Source organism: Tinamus guttatus, unplaced genomic scaffold (assembly GCF_059628265.1).
Source record: "Tinamus guttatus ecotype Peru unplaced genomic scaffold, ASM5962826v1 Tinamus_guttatus_pri_ptg000314l, whole genome shotgun sequence".
In the NCBI taxonomy this organism is placed as follows: domain Eukaryota; kingdom Metazoa; phylum Chordata; class Aves; order Tinamiformes; family Tinamidae; genus Tinamus; species Tinamus guttatus.
The window spans coordinates 10,895,157-10,917,814 of record NW_028288848.1 but is presented as its reverse complement, the minus strand read 5'-3'; the positions used below and the strand labels follow the sequence as shown (position 1 = coordinate 10,917,814).

Here is a 22,658-nt window from a genome sequence, read left to right as displayed (position 1 = left end):
TAGAGACATCTTCAGAACATTTTCCTTTTTCTTCTTTCTTTCTCTTTTTCTCCAACTTTAAAGATAATTTAAAACCCCAGACTCCGGTACCTGATCGCAGCTCCTTCTTGATTTTTGGATTATCTGTGTTGCAAACGTGTTTGACTGATCATGTCCACATCCCGGAGATCTACTTACAGGTGGCAGGGCTCCTTTTAGCAACTCCGCAGTGTGAACCACCCGAAACAGCCAAGGTAAGGCCTTGAAAAAATTGGGTGGACAGGTAAGAAACTTCCATTGCATTACTCCTTTGATAGGTTTTTCAGGCAAGTTAGTTGTGGGTTTTGTTGCTTTTTTGTTGGATGGTTAAAATTAGTCATCCACACTTTAAAGATGAAGTTCAGAATACAAATTTCCTTAAGGCAAAGTTAACTAATATGTCCACATAGGAATTAAACGACATTTAACTAATGTACTTGAGAAGGTAGCTCAGATTAGGTTTCCTGTCTGTTGTTATGTAGTCAAGGCTCATTAAAATCTCATAATTAATGAATTTGGGTACTTTCCCCAGTGTCCTTGGAAGCCATAAGGTTCTTTTCTCAGTAGTGCCAAAGAGATCTCCCTGAAGAGGGCAATCCATTAGTGCTGTCATGGGGAAATGCAAGAAACAGAGGAGAGAAGAGCTGGTGGAGATAAGGATAATATTTTTTGCTGATTGGGAGAGTGTAAGAGTTGTTCTTGATGTTTTATAAAAATTAAAGTTTCTTGAAATATATCTCTCCCTTGTAGAGAGATCTTGACTCTATGCTGCAGTGGATCTTACAGCACCACATTACAGAAAATGTTGTCAAAATTGGGTTGTGTGCAGAGGCAGCTATCTTACTACTGGAAATGGTTAAGGTCACTGTGGACAAGGTAAGCATTCTGTAGCAGGGCCAGGGCAGTGTGAACTGCAAACTTTGCCTGAAAAGATTGTCTGTCTGTGACAGTCTTTGTATGTAAGTGGAATCTTGCTCCCCTCATAACCTTCCCCTCCCCTCTGCTGAGCGGAGCAGTAGGCAGAGAAGAGAGCATCAGCACAATTACTGTCTTGTTTACGATACGTAGCAGGCTCATGTTCAAGAACTCTGAGCACAGAAATGGATCTTGTCTGCAGTGTGACGTGTTTTGTCCATTCTTGGTGAGGGCAGGGGGCTATGTCAGCTTCGTGGCTGGACTTGTACAGTTTTGGCCTTGTACAGTTTTGTTCTGTGGCCATGCCATGTTTGCTGAGCTGATTAGGAATACCAGGAGAGGGGCAAAAATATGCTGATCCAAGAGAGAGGAATGCTGCCTTGACTAGGTGCATGTGTTTCTGTGCTTAGCCTACTGTAGATGCAGAAGCTTCCTGGGAAATTGTGTATCCACGGAATGTTATCCAGTTTCTGGATTTGGTCTATCGCAGTTATACTCGGGACCCTCTGTGGTGCTGTCCTGACTTCTTGAAAGCTTTGGCTATGGTTGCCTTCCACTCTAGAGCACCCAAGGTATGTGCATGTGAGCCAGCACAAACCACTCAACTTGGTTATGTGTATCTAGAAGAAATACCAGGAAAGTACAGGTTAACGCATTGCTGTCTGTCTGCATCTACAGGGAAGCTCTGAAGGTCTTTTGTCTCCTGATGGTCCATCAATTGCTGAAGGGAAAGGCTGTGTTGATCCTTCATCTCTGCCAGTGCTACCACATCCTGCTAAGAAACAAGTGTGGGATTTCATGCGAGTCCTCCTGACGGACAGTCTGCTCAACATCCCAGCAAACAAACAAGGGCATCCACTTGAGCTGCTTATTGAGGTCTCTTATTGCTTCTCTTTGCACTGACAGGAGGTGGAAGGACAGGAGACATCCTGCTAGTGAGAGAAGGTTAACAATGGCTAAGAGATATCTTCAGTCAGCATTTGCAGCCATTTATATTCTCTAAAATATTCTCAGTACGCCTACAGGATTTCCTTGAGAATGAGGAAGCCTAAAGGATGTGACCGAATCGCATCTAGAGAGCATGTATTACTTACTGGCAGGTCTGGACAGCACACTTAATGGAATGAAATTCTTACATTTTCTGCAAGGAAGAGATTTCTTTTCCCTCTTGTTCATTCATGCTCTCTAACACAAAATGTTACCCCTACACAATAACATTTCCATTTCCCTGGCATTTCCCAGGCAGCATTTAACATTTTCTCTAGTAATGTTTGTGTGTTTCTAGAGCAGTCCTTGAATTCTGTTGAGAACACAAGATTTCAAACAGTATTCCCATGTGCTGATCCTGCTAAAAGGATGAAATTCTCTGAGGATAAGTTTTCTTTGGAATCATCTAAGAACTTATATTATGGCCCTGTTAGAAACTTATTGTTAAGTTAGGAGAAAGGGACTGTGCTGCCTATTGGCTTCGAAGTATAGACATACATAGGATTTCCTGTGTGATAACCTGGGGTATGAAGTTCTTCTGTCATCTGCTCTCCAGCAACTCTCCACACATGGACTTTTACTGAACTCTTTATGGGAGGTGCCCTGTTGCATTTCAAGAGGGGTGCACCAAATCTCTGCTTTCACATGTGGTTATAGATTAGTTGCCACAGATGACTCCTTTTGTTTGCAGTACCTGTTATACACATCCACACCAAGGGGTAAATACAGAAAGTGACTTTCAGAACTAGATTTCCTGTCTGTTTTCCTGCTGTGCTAATGTCTGTATGGTGACTCTACAGGCTTCTCCAGAAGATGCCTCCAGTGAGCAGAAGAGACACTTTCAGACAAAAGTCTTACTATGTGCCATGGAAGTCTTCCATCTTACAAGCCAAACTGAGGGGAAAACAAGACCAAGAGGTGGGTGGTGAGAATGAGGTTGTTAGCTCGATGTTTAGCATGTATCTCTAATTCACAATCTATTTTCTCCAGCTATAGGCCTAAACTAACACTGGTTGCCTAATCTACTGTTGTGTTGCCATGTTTCCCGAGAGCCTCTTCCTTTTTCTACTCCTACATCCTTCTCTTATCGGGAAGAGATTCTAAAGATTAAAGTAAGTGTGAATAAGAGGAAATTAAGATAGGCTTACCCTTTAGTGCTCTGGAAGCAACCCTGCTACTTAGTTATTGCCTTTTGAGTCATTAGTGGGTCCAGTCCTTCATGATAGCAAGGTTGGTTCTGTTCTTTGAATGGAGCTGGTGAACATATCTGCTAGACCAATAATATTCTTAGACACTTCCCGCTTCTGTGATGTTAGTCTCTCCCTTTCTCAGCCCTGCAAACCTCAAATCTCCCTTGAACGTGTGTGTATATGTGTGTGGTGGTGGTGGGTTTTTTTTTTTTTTTGCATGTCAGCAGTTGGGATAGTCATGCCTCTCATATCCTTTCCAGGGAGCAGTGATCCTCTTGGCACTACAGAATCAACTGCATCTACATCTCTAGTGAATGTTGTTTATTTTGCCCAGAAACTGATTGAGAAGCTGAATAGCAGAATGTTTGCTGCTGACCCCAAGCAAATCCTTCTCTTCATTGCCAAACAGATTATGGTGGTAAGTAACAGGATTTTTTTATAGTCATTGTCAGCATGGTTTAGTGTGTCTTTTCACACTAAATTTGTGATACCAGAATTCAAGAAAAGGGCTGCAATCCATTTGACAACTGTGATTATCGTGTTTTCTTGCATGAGCACATACTGGCCAAAGTTGACAATAAAAGCTAGATGGTGCAGCTAGCAGGGATAATCAGTGGTTTTCCCAATGCCACCATCTGCTGGTGAGGTACATGTTACCAAACGAGGATAAATTCATCTCTTTCACAATAACAGGGATTTCAGTAGAAATACAGGAAGATTGAATTTGTGCCCAGCAGGTAGTTCAGAGAATTTTTCTCAAAATAGTTTTCAGGAGTTAAAATAAAGTGAAAAGAGTGGATCCATGAGGAGAATGTTCTTTGAGCAAGCCAAGTCTTCTCTTGTTTTCCCAGGTCTCAGACGGCAGTTTTTCTCAAAAGGAAGTTTTCCTCAGTACCCTGTACAGCTGTCTAAACCGAGCGATCCTGTATTGCCTATCCAGACCACAACAGTCACTGCCTGAACAGTTTAACATCCTGAACACTCTTCATGTCCTGCAGGAGCAGTGGGACATTATCTTTGCCGATTACAACTCAAATAATAATTTCATCGTCTGCCTCATGCACTGCCTTTGCCAGCTGAATTCGGGCAGGTACAAATATTGATCTCATTATTACATTTGCTTATCTCGGCAGGCTGTTTATGTCACTGGGTGGCAAGGGCAAGATTTCGCCTGCTCTTTCACACAATTTAGGCAGTCTTAGTTTTGGGAAACACTACAAGGTGAGAATGAGCTGAATTTAGCCAGACTAAGGACTTCAGATGTGCTGTTTGGCACCTTTGGCCCATTGGGCTTAGTGCTCTAGGGGCTGAAAGCATCAATCTGTAGCTTCCTGCATGGGACAAACCATCCTCCCTGGCCTGCTCTGTGTTAAAATGGCTGAATGATACGATACCAGGGGCAGGAGGGTTGTTTTCTTTTTTCTTTCTTTCTTTTCTTCTTTTTAATTAAGAATAGTGACAAATGTTTTGGTTACATTCCTACACTTCTTCCCAGGTGTGGGTTAGTGTCTTTATTTGTGGGTATAATAAGCAAGGAACAGTAGATAGTAATAATATAACACTTCATTTTTTTTTTTCTCTCATGAAAGAGTAAATCCTATGCTTCATGTCAGAGGCACTCAGACAAGTTTGCTTGTTTTTCTGAGCAAACCACTTAAATTTGCATGTAGGTTTAAATGCTACTTTTAGCCAAGTATGTGTCCATGTCACCTGTGTACCAATTTTTGGATCATAAGCAGTTTGGCTATTTAGGAGTAGTAACTTCAGCTGAACAAACTTGAACCATCTTCAAGGGAGTTGGCCCACAAGTCCCTTATTAAACTGAGACCCTTCATAGCATTTGGACCTCAGGCCCATGGCCATTCTGAGGCATCTGCCATGAGCTAACTTATCAAGCTAGTGGTTCTGTTCCAGCCACTCTTATATAAGTGTATTTAAAACATACTAAATTCCGTACATACATTTTTTTGGCCTTTTCTGTAAAATCATGATTCTACTGACATCAAAAGTCATGCTGTTGACTAGGAGAGTGCTAGAACATCTGTGCTTTTTGCTATTTATGTAGGTGACAGGTCAATGGAATGCTTGCCTATGTAAGCCAGGGAGTTATTTTGGATAGTTCTGTCAAAAGAAGGAAATAACACCAACTCTTGTAGGTTTATTTGTGTATTCTGTGTTTCTACTGTTTCTGAATACTAACCATTTTTACCCATCTCACTTTTTGTGTGGAAATTATCTGACTGGAATAAGAATAATCATGGAGGTAGGAAAAAACCTCAGAAAGAGTGGCGTATTTCAAATATGTTGTAAGACTGGATTCAGTTTAGGCAGAGCACACTGGAAGTATTCCTCAACCTCTACGTAGCACAGGAGGTTTCCCTTGAAACAGCAAGCATCATTATAGGGAATAAAGCAACAGTACAAACATAAAATAAAACCACAAATGCTGGTGTTTTGCAAAAGTTAAGCACAGCAAATCAAGCAATCACAATTACTGCTTTTTAAAGAAAACCTGAAGATAAAAAAGGTAACTTTGCTTACCCAGGAGACTTTACTCTCTTTGGTATTGCTGCTAGTTGCAATTAAAAGAACATTATATATTAAGAGTAGCTATAGTGGGTCAGAACAAAGGTCTGGATAACCTGACCTCAACATTTTCCATATCATGGGGAATGCCTGTAGTGATGAGATTTTTCAGAGCAAAGAAGCAGTGTGAAAGATACTTAGGGTCAGAGACAGATAGATTTGGGCTACATCATCAGCACAGACCTATGCTGCAGGTAATTAGAGCAGTGCGAAGGGGAGGTACGAGTTTATGGGTAAGTCAAAGGGTAAGATGTAGAGCAAAACCAGACCGACTTGTGGGACCATGAGGAATGCTCCTTAATTCTGGAAAACAGACTGGCAGTGGTTTAGTTACCTGCTTCATGTAAATCCTGCCATATCATGTGACTGTTGTAAGCATTGGACCTTGGTGATAATGATCTGCTAAATAAATATAGTGGGAGCGGGAATGAATGGGTAGACATACCTTTAGCTTTTTCCTTGTCCTCATGTTACTCCATTTCCTTTACATGCCCTCCTTTGCTTGTCACAGCTACCCAGAAGGTTTTGGGATTGATGCAAGACCCAAACTTGCTTCGTATCACCAAATTTTCCTTGCTCCCACTGAAGAGGAGAAAGGCAGCTTGCCTACTCCAGATGATGGTAATTTATGGCTGTTGGTATCTTCGACTTACAGGGCAGGAAGGTGCTGGGCCTAAGTATCCATCTGAGCGTCTATGGAAGTGCTGCTTAACACAGAACAAGGAAAATTGTGCTATAAATGATTTGTCTTCACACCACACATTTTTACTGGAAACTCAAACCCCGTGCTCTCAGAAGAGAGTTCAGTCTGGTGATCTCTTCCTGCCCACGGTGGCCAGTGTCAGAGCCCAGCTACATGCTGCTTCCTTCTTAATTTCTTTTTTTCCAAGAGCAAATGTAGAACTTGAAGTCTGTGTTGCAGGAAGAAGTATTTGACTGTTCTAGGAGAAGACAATGGGCTGAAGAATTTGGGAGCTGGATTCAGTGTGGGCTGCCAATTAAACTGTACTGCATAAGGACACTCAATTTTCTATCTTGAGCTGGCGCTAGGGCAACCAAATTTCTCTTACTCACAGGGAGAATCGGAAAAACAGCTGAGCGCTTATTTGCAGAACTACCCACTGCTATTCTAAACTGTTTGAGTTGGCTGTTTTGCATTTTTTGTAATGACAGTATAAAATAATGTCTTTTATGTGCTTTAGCCCTATATAAGGTGTTAAAGATCATCAGACTTCCAATGAGATGTTTTTTGAGGCAGAACCAGATATAATCATGTCACTCGTATTTATCTTAATTAGGGAGAAATATAACAAAATAATTTTTTACTGCTTCCTGTATTAGCCTAAATAGACTGGCTTAGATCCTATGAAGCTAACAAACAAAAAGGAGCATCTCTACCAGTTCCAGCATTTATTCTAGACCAGTGCTGCTCTAAATGAGGTGTTTTTGTGTTGCTGCTTCATTCCTTATTTTCTGTTTCTTTTCTAGTTCATCGAGAGATTCTGAGAACAGTAGAAATCATCTGGAAGCAGCTCATTTCTCAGAGGCGTCAGGCTCTGGAGGACACTTACAAGATGGATCTCTCCGTAAAAGGCAGCGACAAAGAGAGGGAAATGAAGATAACTGAGATCACTCCTCTCTGGGAAGAAACGATGACAAAAGCTTGGCAACACTTGATAGGTCCCTGTTCAGTTATGGAGCACTTACTGTAATGAACAAAGGCATTGCAGAATAATGGAAGGCTGTTGACTCCATGGTGGTGCTCTTATTGTGCACATCACTTCCTAGAGAAAACAGATTCTTATTCTTCCAATATTATAATTAGAAGGATGTTTTCTGTCATGCTGCAGCACTTGTTTAATCTTCTGGTGGTGGTCTACAACTATTGTTTTACTGCAAGGCAGAAAAATCTCCTTATGCAGTCATATCCCATAGGAGAATTTCACTGGAGGGAAGATATCTGGGAGAAGGAGACATAACCATGTGTAACACCTCAGAGATTTGAGGCTGCTGTAGATAGCATGACACTGGTCAATGGAAGACCTCAGTGAGGATTTTATATAAAGGCTGGAAAGTACATATTGATTTAATGACTCTCTTATAAATGAAAGAACAGGCCAGATGAAGTGCAACTCTGTCATTTTCTTGCAATTTACGTAATATGTTTGCAAACTCAGCACTTCCCCGTGGTTTGCCTTCAAGTCTTTGTGCTTTTTTTCTTTTCTGTTCTTTCTTCTGGACCACAGCATCTGAAAAAAGAACTCTTCAGAATAAAGCAGGGCCAAGCCTGTCACAGAGTAAGCACAGTTCATGGAGTGAAAGTCTCTCTTCAGCAATTAAGTTGATGCCTGGACGAACCACGAAGGAAATTGGCTGTAAGACTGAGGTAGGGTGTGTTTTTTGTCTTTTTAGGCTCTGTAAACTGCTGTAAGCTTTTGAAAGGATTCTGGACTCGAAAGCCTATTCAGGTGTCTTTCCACTAGTACCGGGAACGTTCAGGAGCACTGGGCTGATATGCCTGCGATTAGTCAGCTCTAGTTGTCTGTTTTCGTATTGACCTAAGCACCTTCCTGCTGGAGCTTACATGGGTGTGGAATAGTTTTAGACAAACAGATAATCCATTTCTGTAGCTCATTTGGAACAGGACAACCTGATGCTTCCTAGAAACACTTATGCATGTGTGTATAGGTGGGTCTACTGGAAAAACTACATGTAGCCATATGCTGGACCTCTATTTAGGAATCCAGCTTCAAGCAAAAATATTAGCTCAAAACCTGTACCTGTGATTTTACAATAACATCTGAGCACCTTACTGAGCAACAGTTATTTCTCAGCATGTCACAGCATTTTCCTCATTCCTTCCCTTTGCTTTGTAGAGCAAGTTCTTCCTAGGTGCATATGTAGAGTGTGATGTCATACTGCAAGAGCATCAACTATTTGCCCTGGGGTCTGTTTAATTATTTTTTAAAATTAATTTTGATTATTACAGCTGATTACACCTCAGTGAGCAATGTAATTGATATTTGTAAATGTATCCCAAGGAACATTTTGTACAACATGCTTTTTGCTGTTGAAGGTTAAAGACTCAGTTATTGGTTTTTCCCTAAATATGCCCACATCATTAGTTCCTCCAGTGAAAAGGTTGCCATCTGGAAAAGGCAGCACAGAGACATTATTCAGGCACAAGTGCATGAAATTGGTGTTTCTGCATCTTCTGTCTCTCTCCTGCAAGGAAGCGGCTTGTAATTAAAGGAGCTGGGTTTGGCAGAGACATTACTCATTCGGTGTTATTCCTTATCATGTCAGCGAGTGACAGCTCCACAGCTCTGATAAATTGTTCCTCTCAATGAGATGCAAAACTAGAATTCCAAACGCTCTTCTCCACTCTCCCCCTTTCTCCTCTCCAGCCTGTTTTTGAAAGTTTGCTGCACTTTTCAGACAGATAAAATCTAAAGGGAAAGAGATGGATTTCTTTGCTCCTCCATAGCATTCTTCATAAACTTCGCAAGCAGGGTGCCAGGTGGAACTCTCATTATTAAAGGAAGCTAAAAGTTACATTAAAAATCAATGGGATTCATTCTTCTAACTTGGTTATAAGCTTCTGCAGATTTTTCTTACAGTCTTATTCCTGCTGAAGCTGTTTGGACTTCAAAAATGTCTCTGCCTTTGGGATTTGGTTCTTGTTGTGATGGCTGCTCTACCAATATAGAAATGGCTTCTCTAAGGGTTACAGCTAAGGGCTGGTAAATGAAAGCAGTCACTGCTTGAGATAGTGTCAAAATGTTTGTAATGGAAAACACAGAAGTAATGCTAAGGGATGGTTTGAATTTGATTCAGTCTCATATTTTGGCCTCTTCATTTCAAATGTAGCTTCTAGGGGAGAAGGTGGATGTAGTGTTAGAAATCTCACTTATGCTTGCAAGCTTCGCTTGAAAGTTACCTATCAGAGTCCTGCCTTTATAATTAGATTCCCAATAGGAAATATAAGACATCATCTCAGATCTTTTGGAATTAATATTTCTTTTGAAGTCCAAGACACTGAGATACGGTTCAAAAGATATGTTATTTCAAAGTCTTTAGGACTTGCCTTATTTTTAGACTTACGATAAGTATACTTCATAAAATTTTACATTTATTCACCAGGTTTTCCCTTAGACTAGAAGCTTAAAGAGTTGTTGCTATAGCTGCTTGTGACTGTAACCATCAAGGACTATAGATGATGCTTTTTGTAGCCAGATAAAAACATTAAATTTTAAACTCATGTAAAATATGTAAATTATGTATATGCACATATATGTTCACATATATATATGTGTATGCGTGTATGTATGTTTACAAACTCCTATATATGCATATGTTTATTTATATATATGTGTATATATACTTGTATACACACAGTGCTTATATACTTTTACAGCTCTACTAATTCAGTTGAGGGAATCATGTTATATTTTGAAAAGCATTTGGGCCTGAATGTCCTATTTTAACTGTCAGCTACTTCTTTCCTGCATCCTTATAGCACCTTTCAATATTTGACTCTGAGGCCTTTCCTGACCAACCTATTTTTTTTTCCAAACTCTACTAGAAAATAGGAATGAACAAAAATAATTTGCTTATTTGTACAGAACATTGAGGGTACAGAAGAGACAAATTGAACATAGTATTTCACTAAGTGAAATGAAAAGGAGAATGTTTGAAGCAATCACAATTATTATTTAAACAAATATTTTTTTTTTCTTACTGGTCATTCAGTCTTTTATCAGCTTTTCACATTAACTGAGTCAAAAAAAAGCAAACACATAATGATATTTCTTTGCGATGTGTATCATTTGTGTAACATCTTTATCTTCATAATAGAAGGATAATTAACATCACTAATTATCTAATTAAGTTCATTAAGCATCTACCAACAGTGCACCGTGAAGTTGACATTATGTTCTACTGTCAACAAATGCTTTGATTTCTTAGGAAGTAATTAAAATGTAAATTAGCATGCCATTAAATGCACAGGGGAAGTTTAGAATCAAATATTCATTTCAAAACTGCTCATAGAGCACATTTTTTTCCTACTGAATGAAAACAGGCACTCTGCTATTAATGATGTATATTAAACAATTTCCATTATAATATTATTGTCTTGTTTAATAACTGATTCAAGGCTAAATTAGTGTGCTGCAGCAAACTGGAAAAGTTTCTTTAACTTGGAACAAAGAAATTTTTATGTCCTTATAACCAGGTATTTGAGTCATTCATTTGTAATTTTTCAGATTACTTATAATATCATAAGGAAATAATTCAATAGCTCTGCACTCTGTGGTTTTATGTAGTTTTTATTTTTTATCTACTCTATTAATTTATCTAATTTATAGGGTTTGAATAATCAAATGATCTGAATGCATGGGAATAATTCATACTTTGATTGAAGTTAACCATTTTACAGAGAAATAAGAATATTTTTTTAAATGATGAAAACAAATTGTTTGGCTGAACTGGATTTGCAAGCAAGCCACCCCACAATCTGCACCCTGCAAAATCCAAAGATAGTTTCTGCAGAAGGGGTATGTGACCATGTGATGCAGAGAAGAATATCTGTCTTAGCAAAGTTGTTCTCTTCTTTAGTAATATGAGTTGCAGATCATCTTAAGACCTGAAGTACAAGGTGTAATATCTCTTCCAAAGTTTTCTATGGAAGAATGTTTTGAGATAGAGATTCTTGAGTATTTTTTAAACTTGGTGGCATTCTGTGGCAGCCAAGTCCTTCCATTTAATTCCACATCGTGTGGAAAAGATGTTTTCTTTTTATCCATTTCCTGTATCCATTTTCATTTTTGTGTTTCTGCCTTTTAAGCTAGAGATTGTCTTGTTCAATTTTAAGCTCTCATATAGGATTTCAGGCAGTGGAGTTTTCAATGCCAACAGCTTTAAACAGTAATCTCATCTTTCAAGAGAGACTGGTTGCAGAGTTTTATTTTTACATATCAGAGATCATGCCAAATGAGCTGAATGGTGTTTATTTGGATCAGGAGAAACTCTAGAAGCAATTGCTAGCAACTGAAACAGAATTACTTTTCTTTCTGCAATATATATAGAAAGAAAAATAACTTTCCTGATTTTTTTGGCTCAGGTACCTCCATTTTCAGTGGGAATTTTGACACAATATTTCCTTTACAATAAAAAGAAAATCCACTTAAATGAAACTGCTTTGTGTGGATTTTTTGATTCAAAAATCTTAAATGGGATTTCAGGTCAAGTCTAATTTTTGTTTTGTTTTCAAATGTTGAGCCAAAGAAACATTTCATTCTGTATTTTCCCCATGAAAATCTTTATTCTTTATTTTTTAATATCTAGATTCTATTTTTCAAAACAAAAGGATGCAAATTCTTTCAAATTATTTTTAGTAGTTTTTTTTTTTGAAGAAGAAGAGTTATGGCCAACTTATGAATAGGTTAACAGTGTATATATGGTGTCTTTTTTCATACAGGGAGCAGTATAGAATGCTTATGGGAATTCAGGTGTCAGCTGGTAAGTTGGCCATGTGAAATGGTCAACTGAAATGAAATATTGTGACAGGGGGCTGAAAATAGCTGGAATTGTGAATGAGATGGCAGTATATCTAAGTAAAGAACAGGAAATCGGGAGAGAAATCCCTGCCAAAAGATTTTAAAGATTTCTCTTAGATGAGAGCAAAGCCTGTGCCAAAGTCTTGTGAATTGTTCATTCATTATTGTTCTGATCTTGGCTAGCCAAATTAACGATAGCTGCTTGTGCTTGTCTGCTCTATTCCTACTGTCTGTTGCAGAATACCTATAGTCTTAATCTGTACACACAGAATTACTTTACAGGCATTAAAAAGCTTTGAAGGTAATGATATCACATTTAAATGTATAGCATTTTAGGGAAATAGTCATAATTCGGGAAGGTGAGAGAAATGTCTTTGTATTTTGGACTCTGAGCTCTAAGAATACTTTAATGTTTAGTGTATGAATTAGGACTGTACATTGTCCTTGGAAGTCATAATTTAATATAGTCAGAAAACTCCAGTGAGGCTTTCAGATAAATGAATTGAGATGTCACATAATAAATCCCAAGTTACATACAGCTGTAGAATGATTTCGTAGGAGATAATCTTTTTCAGTAGAAATAGGAAAGTGGTGAGTAAGATCAAGTGCAGGAAAGCAGGAGCTCCCATAGCTAGCCCTAGAAGTGCCAAAGTTCACCCTTCACTACCATCCTGTAAGAGCAAATATCTTTGCTGTTCAAGGGGGTCAAGCAAGGCCTCAAGGGGTTGAGTGTTGAGAAGTTGCTATCCCCAAGTCACAAAAGTCGTTCCTCAAGGACAGGATTGAAGATGTCTCACTTCCTGGTGTGTTGCTTTTGCCTGTAGGAGTTGACTGATTCAGAGTTTGTAGTAATGTTGGCTGATTCAGAGTGTCTGTAGTAATGTAGGCTTCTGTAGGAGTATGCATGTGTGTATACAGCTGCTATAGAGGTAGGACTGCTTCTGTGCTGCCTGAGTTTAGCTGATAAATATGGTGTGCAGGTCTTACCATGTGTACACCATACTTTGGATTTATCTTCTTGCGAGCCACCCCTGTGTGTGGGTGCATTTATGGTGCACTGAAATATGGAGCTTTTTCTCATTGTGTTTCCTATTCCCCTGCCAACTGGCAATGCCAGGAATCCATCCATGATCCTTAGGAACAGTTGGCACTGTGCATTAGCCTCCTAGCGGGTTGAGGCACAAAGCTTACATGCAACACTTAACTGCTGGAACTACAGTCTGTTGAAAAGCTAAATGAATTTTGGCAAAGTAACAATAAAATCCACATGGCGATGACAATGTTGTAATTCATAAGAGCCTGCAAACAGCCCTTAGTGTGGGGAATGTGTTGAGGACTAGGACGAAGTACTTTGATCTGCTAAGAACATTATCTGCCTTAGCTTGATGTTTATTACTTGTTGACTAATGAGTCAAATTTTCCTTTTATGTATTGAACTTACAGGCTTCCCAATGCATAGTCAATTACTTGAAATGCAGTTTGGGCACAACTTGGGGGCCTTATCACTTGCACAGAGTAGCAGAGTACCTGGCCTCAGATTCACCATCCCTGTTACATTTACTACCAGTGTCAGGCTTGGTTGTTGCTGGAGGTGGTAACCACTGTGTTCCTTGCAGCTGAACACAACAAGGGTTGGTGAGAGGGGAGACCTCAGTCAAGTCTGTTACTTAAGTGTAACATTCAGGTTCTTCCCTATAAAACAGCCATGCCAGCTGTAACCCTAGCCTCCGCTTGTGAGGCTGATTAAAAAGAATTGGTTGATCTATTTTCCACAATCTAACAGGAAAAGATAAAGAAATATTGGGGGGAAATTCTAATTAAATGTTTGGGGGGAAAAAAAAAAGGTGAGTATGACAACTAAAGTGGATGTGACAGGATAGTTTCCACACTCCAAAAAGACTCAAAACATGCTACTGCCAGTCTAGCTCTGTAACTGTTTAAATCATAGCAGTTCAGGAATTTTCCATTTAAAGTATTTTGGGTTTAAACGGTGATTGCAAAAATAAATCTCTTTACTGAGAAAATGTCTCCCCACGCTGTGGGTGATAGGAGATTTTGCTCTTGCCAAGAGAGTGCAGTACAGAGGACAGAGCTGGGATACAGGGCTGCCATGAAGGGCAATGCGCCACCCTGCAGCCAGATGCCTTTTACTGCTGAACTACTGGGAAATATATAACTGAGTAAAACTAAATAATTCACCCTTTGTAAAACAGCATTTCTTTGGGAATATAATCTCATAAAAAACGCAGCCTTTTTGTTTGATTCCAAATGGGAAAAGATGGTGCAAGTATTAGCTGCTCTTTTTAAAATGTCTAAGTATTGCATGTGTATTTGTCTGTCTGTATGTTAAATGCTGGGATGAAAGGCAAATACAACCCCTCAGTAAAGGGTATGTAAAAAGCTGCAGAGAAAACAGTGACTAATACTGACAAGAAGGCAGTTTCATTCATACTTAGAATCTGCTGCAGGAGCAAAGTCTGACAATACCACTAAAAAGGCATTTTACCTGTAAATTTCCTTTAGATACCAACTCACAAATAATATGTTGGGATAATTTCACCCCCTAGTCTCATGTTCTTTCATAAATATGACTGTAAATGCTCACATTAGTCAAGCCTAGTTATAATAATCTTCGTGATTTTTAGGAATAGGAGCTAGGGGTTTGGTATTGATTTTCTGTGAACATATTAAAGGAAATCACTGAAGTGTTACCTTACCTAAATGTAAGTATACATCTAAACATGACATGATGACTCGCCCAATTTCTTCCCCTATCCTCAGTTTCTCCTATGCAAAGCCTCTTTGCCCCGTAACGTATATGCTGTTTACATGCACTCTTTTATTGCTATTTACATGCACTTTTTCTGTGTCCCTAGAGAACGCTAGCAGCTGTTCTGTCTTCTGCCATGTCCATGGAGTCTTTCTAGAAACCTAGTGATGGATCTGATTACAGCTATTCAAAGAAAAAGCTTTCCATACAGATTTGTGACAGCTAGATAGGGAGAAATAAGGGAGAGGGACTTTTCCAGCCATATGAGATCTAATATCTGTCAAAACAACTATATCAGAATACAACCTGGAACAATGAATGTGACAGCAGTCAGACTAAAATGAATTCCCAGATGGTTTCTTCAAGTTGTCCTCCTGCCGCCGTATATCGTCAGCATGTTCATTCTTTTCATCGCTTTACCAGTTCCTTTCAAAATAGTTCAGGTTGGTTTTGCCCCATCCCAAACCTCTTTCCATGTAGATATGGTGGCAAGGTGACTCATAGTCAGGTCAACTCACTTCTCTTGATTTCCCTGTATGTAAACTAGGGATGAAGACATGCACCTTCTTCAAAAGGGCCTCTGAGATGTGCTGATGACAAGTACTGTACAAGAATCTATATTTTTGGTTACAGCTGTAATGCTATGTGAATGATCTTGCCATATATATGTGCACATATAAATGTCAAAATATTTATAGTACTTAGCTCAGAAGAACTGAAGTAGCAGATGAATGCCACCAGTTTTAGTCCTAATCGACTTTGAACACAAGATTCAGAATAGGCCTGTGGGTATTCTCACTCTCACCTGTGGGACTACGTGCTTTCTTTGGGCTGGTGTATTTGGCACTGAGGGATCTGGGTACTTGGTAAGTCCTTCTTTTGGCACTTCCAAGTCCAAAAATATTTTATGTTCGACTTTAAGAACTTTCCTACATACATGTGGGAGAAGGGTGTTCTGAAATACAGCACATCAGATATAATGCCCTAAAGAAAGTCTCAAAGCATGGCACTCCAGTGGCATAATATTTCCTTAGGAAAGATCTGTTGCACATCTGGTATCTGTGTCATGCAATGTGAATTTATTATGGCAAGCCTGAACATTTATGGACTGTGGGAGTGTTAAGTGATATAGTTAAAAAAGAAAAAGAAAAATCAGAAAGCATTCCAAAGCTCAACAGAGATTTAAGTCACAACCCCTATTTTTTTTTCCTTTTTAATCATCTTTTATTACTAACAGCCCTTCAATTACTTTATTTTAAAGAAATTATAGCAAACGTAGTTATGGATTTTTTTTTTGGCAAATGTGTTTGCCAGCATTTTTCTCTTTGCTTGTTTTACCTTTTCTCCAGTTCTCTAATCACTTTCTTATTTGTTTGCATAAGGTCTCCATGCAGCAACAGGGGAAAGGTTTTTTGATTTTCTTTTTTTTTTGTTTTTTAATAGGAAAATAGCCTATGAATTCCATCATGTTTTCGGGCTGTACATATTGGCTGGAGAATCTGAGGCAGCAAAATAGCCTGGTTCTACTTACAACTTAAGTGCCTCAGCTGTGAAAGACTTAAAAGCGTGGTACCATGCTCTACTTTTGAGGCCAAAATGGATCAATATGGCCTCTTAGTCTGAACTTAAAACACAGGTTGTATTTTTGCATTGACACCTACTGTTCTGTAGATGACAGCCAAACCTAACCTTATGCCATATAGTATTAATGGTTATCAGAGCCAGCATTATCCCTTGTTCAGTATCGATATTGCAGTGTGACACTGCTGTATTTAACCTATTTGCATGAAGTATTGCTGTTTTAAGCTAAATAACTATCTACAATGTGTACAATTTTTAAAGAAACTGTTTATTTCTAAGGAGGTCACTGCCAACTTTGCACTAGCTGTTCATTCAACAGTACAATACAGTGAGGTTATTCTCACTGAACATTTTTCTGTCTCTATTGAATACTTTCTTCTGGCTGTGTTTTGTTCTGTTAATGATCCCAAATTTTATGTCCTCTTCATTTCATTTTACAAGCAGATGTTTTTTTGTAGGGATGATCATCTTGGAGATGGCTACCTATAGCTTATTTTAAAGCCTAAATGGCTTCAGTTAACCAGAAGTGACTAGCAGATTTTTTTCCCTCTTAGGACTCTGCATGTGTTTCAGAGTCTGGGAGCCAGGTCAGAGAGCTGATGAGAATCTTTCAATGTGGACTTTGACCTTAGGGGTCTGATCAGTGACCATGGCTGAAATACAAGCTAGGAACAGCTTTGAAACAGCTGCCATTGCAGCACTGGCCTGGCCTGAACAACCTGTGGGTATCTGTAATGGTTGCTAATACATGGATGAATCTGTTATTTGTTCTGAATGGCTTTTACCCTGTGTTCACATAAAGCTGGACTCTCAGCTCTCCTCTTCCACTGAGCCTGGCTCAACAGCACAGAGATGCTATTGCTTTCTAGGTCAGTCTTTATGGGACTTTTATATGAATTATGGAATAGTTTTGTGAGGCCACAACTGTGATTACAGGCTTAATGATGCTTTAAACAAACAAAAATGTAATGACTTTCATCAGTGTAAAACAGGGGCTTCCTGCAGGGAAACACCAATAAATGTGACTTCACGGCAGGGATATGGACCTGGCTGGCAGCCAGCAGTAATCAGCACACCACGTAGACCTTGGGTGTTAACTTAATTATCTCACAGTGCAAGCAGCAGCTAGACGGTTTGCTGTGAGGAATCGCTGTCTGCAAGGCACAAAGTCCATGCATTTAAAAGTTACCCATCTGATCCATGGCCTTAGGTAGCAAGAGGCTGGGACTTTCATAGCAATCTCTTACTGACTTCAAAATCATTTTCAAGTAAGGCAGCATCTTCCCTGTGAGTGTTAGACTGGTGTGTGGAATAGATATTTGTGGTTATGTGGGTATTAGTGTGACTACTGGGATTCTCTGTAATTTGGTAGTGATAACGAGCATCATCCTGAGTCAGAATCCCATGTGCTTTACACTCAGGGGAAAAAAATAGCTGCTCTTCCAGAGAGCTCTTAGTTTGAAGGATACCGATTGTGACCCCGTGCTACACGCTCTAGGTGTCCCTGCTTGAGCAGGTGGGTTGGGTTAGATGACCTCTAGAGGTCCCTTCCAAATTCAACCATTCTGTAATATTGAAGCAAATATGTCCAGAAGGTTTTTTAAAAAAAAAAAAAAAAAAAAAAAGACATCTGGTAGTTACATTCAGATAGCTAGAAACTTTCTGTAGGGAAGATCCTGTCAGGCAGGAGATTTTTTTTTTTTACCTGTGACCATGTCAGTACAACAGCCTTAGTACTGAACTCTCCTAAGGAGCTACTTCATGAGCATTGCACATGAAGTGCTATGGAGCAATGCAGGATATGGGCAGGATATGGAGCAGTTCTCCTCATTCTTCCGTAGAAACGTGTGAGATAGGACTCTGTAGAACATCTGTAGAACAGTCCTGCAAGTATCAGCCCACTAAAGCTGAATCCTGAGGTGGTTCTTCAGCAGTCTGTATGTGGTAGATGAAACAAACTATTAACTTAGCAGTTGCTCAGTGCTCAGCTGTACACATGGACCTTCTGGAGATGCTTTATGTCTCTGGTCAGGCCAAAAATATCACAAGAGCAAATGCTTTGCTTCAAGTCTCTTCGGGACCTTGAAACTCATAGATGTCTGGGAGAAAGGGAGAACTAACCCAGCCTTTTCAAAGATGGAAGCTTGTCTTTAAGTTTAACACGTGATTTGGGGAAGTAATATGATAATAAATATTCTAGGTGTGACTTTGTTCTTACTTGCATTGTATTAGTTTGGCACCTGAGTGTTTCTGTTGAGTTTAATGATATTTCTGCAAACCTTTTCAAAAAGAAGGCTCAGAGAGGAGTTGCTAGATGAATTTCTCTGGTTTGTGTTGTGTAAAGGTCTTGATTATGTGAAAGTTGTCACCCTAAGTCTGTAAAAATGCGAGTTTCATGAAGTAGGTAAGAGGAAAACCAAATCATTTTATTTCCCTATCCCCTGAATTTAAGGATCCCATCACACTGGGCCTTTGTTCATAATCTCAGTCTGTGTAATGGTGAGGTTAGAATTATAGTCCCTGTTTTATGGTTGGAGAAGTAGAAGTCCTGAGCAATTGCACATCTTGCCGAAGATCATATGACAGGCTGTTGGCAGCATGTGGAGTGGCTCGTAATCTCTTGACAGCAATTCATCAGCATCTTGGACTTCCACAGAGACCCTTTTCCTGAGAAGCTCATTCAAATAAAATAGCAAATGGAGTATGGCTATTACATTGGTTCGCTATCCTGAGAGTCTGATGTGTTCCAGAAGGAACAGTGGCCAGACAGCCCTGCCAGACAGCTTAGGGAGACCTGCATTTCCAGAGCTATCTGAGTAGCACTGGGGTTTACACCATCTCCATGCTGTGTAGTGGAGCAGAAACAGTCTGCGTGACTCTCTGCTTTGGAATAGCTCTGCAAGCTTCCATGAGCCGGCATGGAGCCAGACATCTCTGCACCACGTTCCCATTAAGCAGTGTATTTACACTCCTGTTGCCAGTGAACTTACCCCAAATCTGAAAGATGGTTTTAGAAACCATCCTGTTGATTTCCTGTGTGTAGAAAGGGAACTCTGACCACTGCTTTGTGTGTACTTTCTGTTAATTAACACAGCGAGGGACAGGAGTATAGATACAAACTCTGGATACTGGCCTCAGTTTGCGGTATCAACAAAAGATAATTGTCTTCTATGCTACCGGTGGTACCATGTAATTCTCTTCTAAAAGAAGGAGTATTAGAATCTCATTTACTGTTCTCTTTCTCCTTTGGAGCAATTACACTGATGTTTTTTGTTTAAGGTCATAGATATGTTTATCTGACTGATATAAATGTGCAAATTGCTGTCAGGTGTTTTTTTTGACCAAGAGATTGCCTTACCACTGAGCTGTCTGCAGCCTGACAGCTCACAGACCCAGACCATATTACCCAATTATCCACGTGAAAGGATAGAGTAACTAATGCGTATTTCTGTCCTCACAGAGCTTACTCTTGCTGCATCTGGTATTTGTACATGCTCTCATGTTTCTTCTAGGGATTTGTGTCGTGTATGGAAAGGTACCGAAGAAGTGGGCAGGAACTGTATGCTTCGTTGTACAAGAATCATGTACAGGTAAAGAACAGGAATGCTATGTGACAGGTCTGTTTTAGAGTGTCCTTTTGCACTGCCTCAAGAGATCAGATATTTCAAATGTGAGATGAACAAAATGCTGGTAATGGGTGCAGTGAGAATTCTTGGCCCAATAAAGGTAAAAACTAGTAAGATAGTACTCATTGTTGGCCTCACCACTGAAATGTGATGTACTTGAGTATTATTCACAAATTGTATTGTAGATCTTCATTTTATTTTCGAAGTTTTGTTTGCTTTTTAATAAATTACTTTTACAGTGGTGGATCCCCTCCCTCCCCCATAAAATTTCTCAAGCGGACTCAAGCTCATAGGCTGTAAAATCTCACATGTACATTTCTGTTTCAAAATTAGCCATCAGGGACCAACAAGTTTTTCATTCCTTGAGATACTTAATTCTCTTCCCTTTGGATTGGCACTTTAAGGACCTTCTCTCTTCCGGGTAGACAGTGCTTTCAGTGAACGTTTGTTGTTATTTGGCTTTCCAGGTGAACCTCTTAAGTTACAAGTCTAGTGAAAAAAGTCTTTTTCAAGGAGGTGTGCAGGAGTGACACAAAGTTGTTCTGTCCCACAGATGCTGCAGTGTGGTTACAGCAAAGCAGCCAAGGACTGGGTGATACTTGAGGAACAGCTCTTCTACAGAAGGGGTCCACAGGGGGATGCATCACAGTCCTCAGAACCACGATGGATCCTTGACTTGTATGAAGGACCTGCACGAATGAGGAGGAGGATTCAGCATGCAAGCTCTGGAGCAGCAATGAGACAAATGAGAAATGAGGTAGGAAGCATTTGCAGGAGGTGCACAAATCTGCAATTTTTGCCAGTGACTTTAGAACATTCTCCTCCTTCTTCTCATCATCAGATCCTCAGTATGCTGCTCCATGTGTGGGGAATCAAGGATTTGGTGGGGTTGTGATTTTTATCCTGGAACTGATTCATTCAGGGTCCTCTTCGAGAAAAATAGTGGTCACTTGCCTCTTGCTCAACTGTTGACATTTATTCGTACATTTAATTGTTATTTTGGTCCTTTCAAATGTATTTGACTCTCCAATGCATTTATTTGCAATATAGTTCTAAATCTGTAGGGTAGTCTGTAGAAAGGTTTTACCTGTCTGTGTATTTCAGATTGGTCATATCTATTCTATTTTTCAGATCCTAATAGTAAACAGAAATGAATCATCCCTCGCTGTTGAAGAAAATCCAGGTAAAAATTTAAGGCTAAATTTCGTGATAGAAGAGGGTGGACATATAGAGCCAAGAGAGTTGGAAGTAGCAGATGGAGCTCTGGGTCAGAATTTAGGCTAGAGAAAAAAAACTTGTATCAGCTTTCTGGTTTATAAGGTCACTTGAAGATTTTTGGACAAGAGCGATGTAATTGTTCAGATGATATGTCAACCGATTTCAGAATTTTTCTCTCATGTTGCCACTGGAAAGTTCTGGAAGCAAAAAAAACCCACCACAATACAGTGTTACACTGGGCATATGGAAAGTTGTTAATCTGCAGGATAAAGAATAGACTCCCCACTTGTGGGTGCCTTGAATTCTACCTTTAAAACACTGTTTAAAACCAGGTGGTTAACTCAGGGAAATCATAATAGGAAGTGTTGACCTTTCAAGAATGTAGGTAAAAGTGCAGAGTGGAAAGAAAGCAAATTAACGTATTACATTATTTTTCAGGGCTGAAAGTAGAAACATTTTTCAAAATACGATCGTTATGTCAACATTTTTCATTTTCCAAGGCCAGGTTTTTTATTACATGAGATATTAAAAGAATGAAAGAAGACTTGAAATGTGAAATGTGGTAGAAAAAGGAAATATTTGTGTTCAGTAAGTGTCAGTCAAGTCTCAGGCTGTTTCAGCCACCATTATGGCTCTTCCAAGTGAAGCTCCTCATGTGCTCTGGAGTACATGCTGTATCCTTTTTATTGTGGTGTGTTCTAGGAACTGAGAATCCTTTGTCAAGAGTCCTTTGTTCTAGGCTCTGTGCAAAACCAAACACTGTGTAATCTTCCCATCCAAGTGCTTGCAGTATACATCAAAGGCAAAAGAGAAAATTGATCATGGTTGCACTGTATGTTTGTCTGTACAGCACCTCATATATCTGCAAAAGTTGGAGCACAGCTTGGGCAAGTTATCAGTGGATTCTCTCCTTGTTTTTTTTTTTTAAAGTTCTACTTATTCTATGTTCCCAAAAGACAAACGTTTTCAGTTATTCCTAATTTTGCCAGAATGTTTTGAACAGCATCTTTTCTAGTTATTTGAATATTATCTAATTGGACCAATATAGTGCAAAATTGGAAATAAATTCATTTGGTCTATGTGTGAATCTTCAGTAATTATAAGAATCTGATTTAAATTATGAGTGTGCGCATAGACCTCTTTTTAGTTCCCTGAACTAAATATCTTTCTGTAACAGTCATGGATTTTACTTCTTTCTTGCCTGGAT

General features: G+C 39.3%; 1 protein-coding gene across 1 annotated transcript in view; it reads left to right on the top strand.

The window, feature by feature from the left end:
• The window catches only part of WDFY4 (WDFY family member 4), a 116,791-nt gene that overhangs the window by 41,681 nt on the left and 52,452 nt on the right, over positions 1–22,658 (top strand). The window contains exons 29-41 of the mRNA XM_088528838.1: positions 64–233; positions 769–894; positions 1,344–1,505; positions 1,612–1,809; positions 2,721–2,838; positions 3,371–3,528; positions 3,962–4,200; positions 6,208–6,317; positions 7,185–7,376; positions 7,943–8,082; positions 20,120–20,197; positions 20,787–20,990; positions 21,365–21,416. Coding sequence (XP_088384964.1) covers positions 64–233; positions 769–894; positions 1,344–1,505; positions 1,612–1,809; positions 2,721–2,838; positions 3,371–3,528; positions 3,962–4,200; positions 6,208–6,317; positions 7,185–7,376; positions 7,943–8,082; positions 20,120–20,197; positions 20,787–20,990; positions 21,365–21,416 — 1,947 coding nt within the window. The remainder of the gene's footprint in view (positions 1–63; positions 234–768; positions 895–1,343; positions 1,506–1,611; positions 1,810–2,720; positions 2,839–3,370; positions 3,529–3,961; positions 4,201–6,207; positions 6,318–7,184; positions 7,377–7,942; positions 8,083–20,119; positions 20,198–20,786; positions 20,991–21,364; positions 21,417–22,658) is intronic.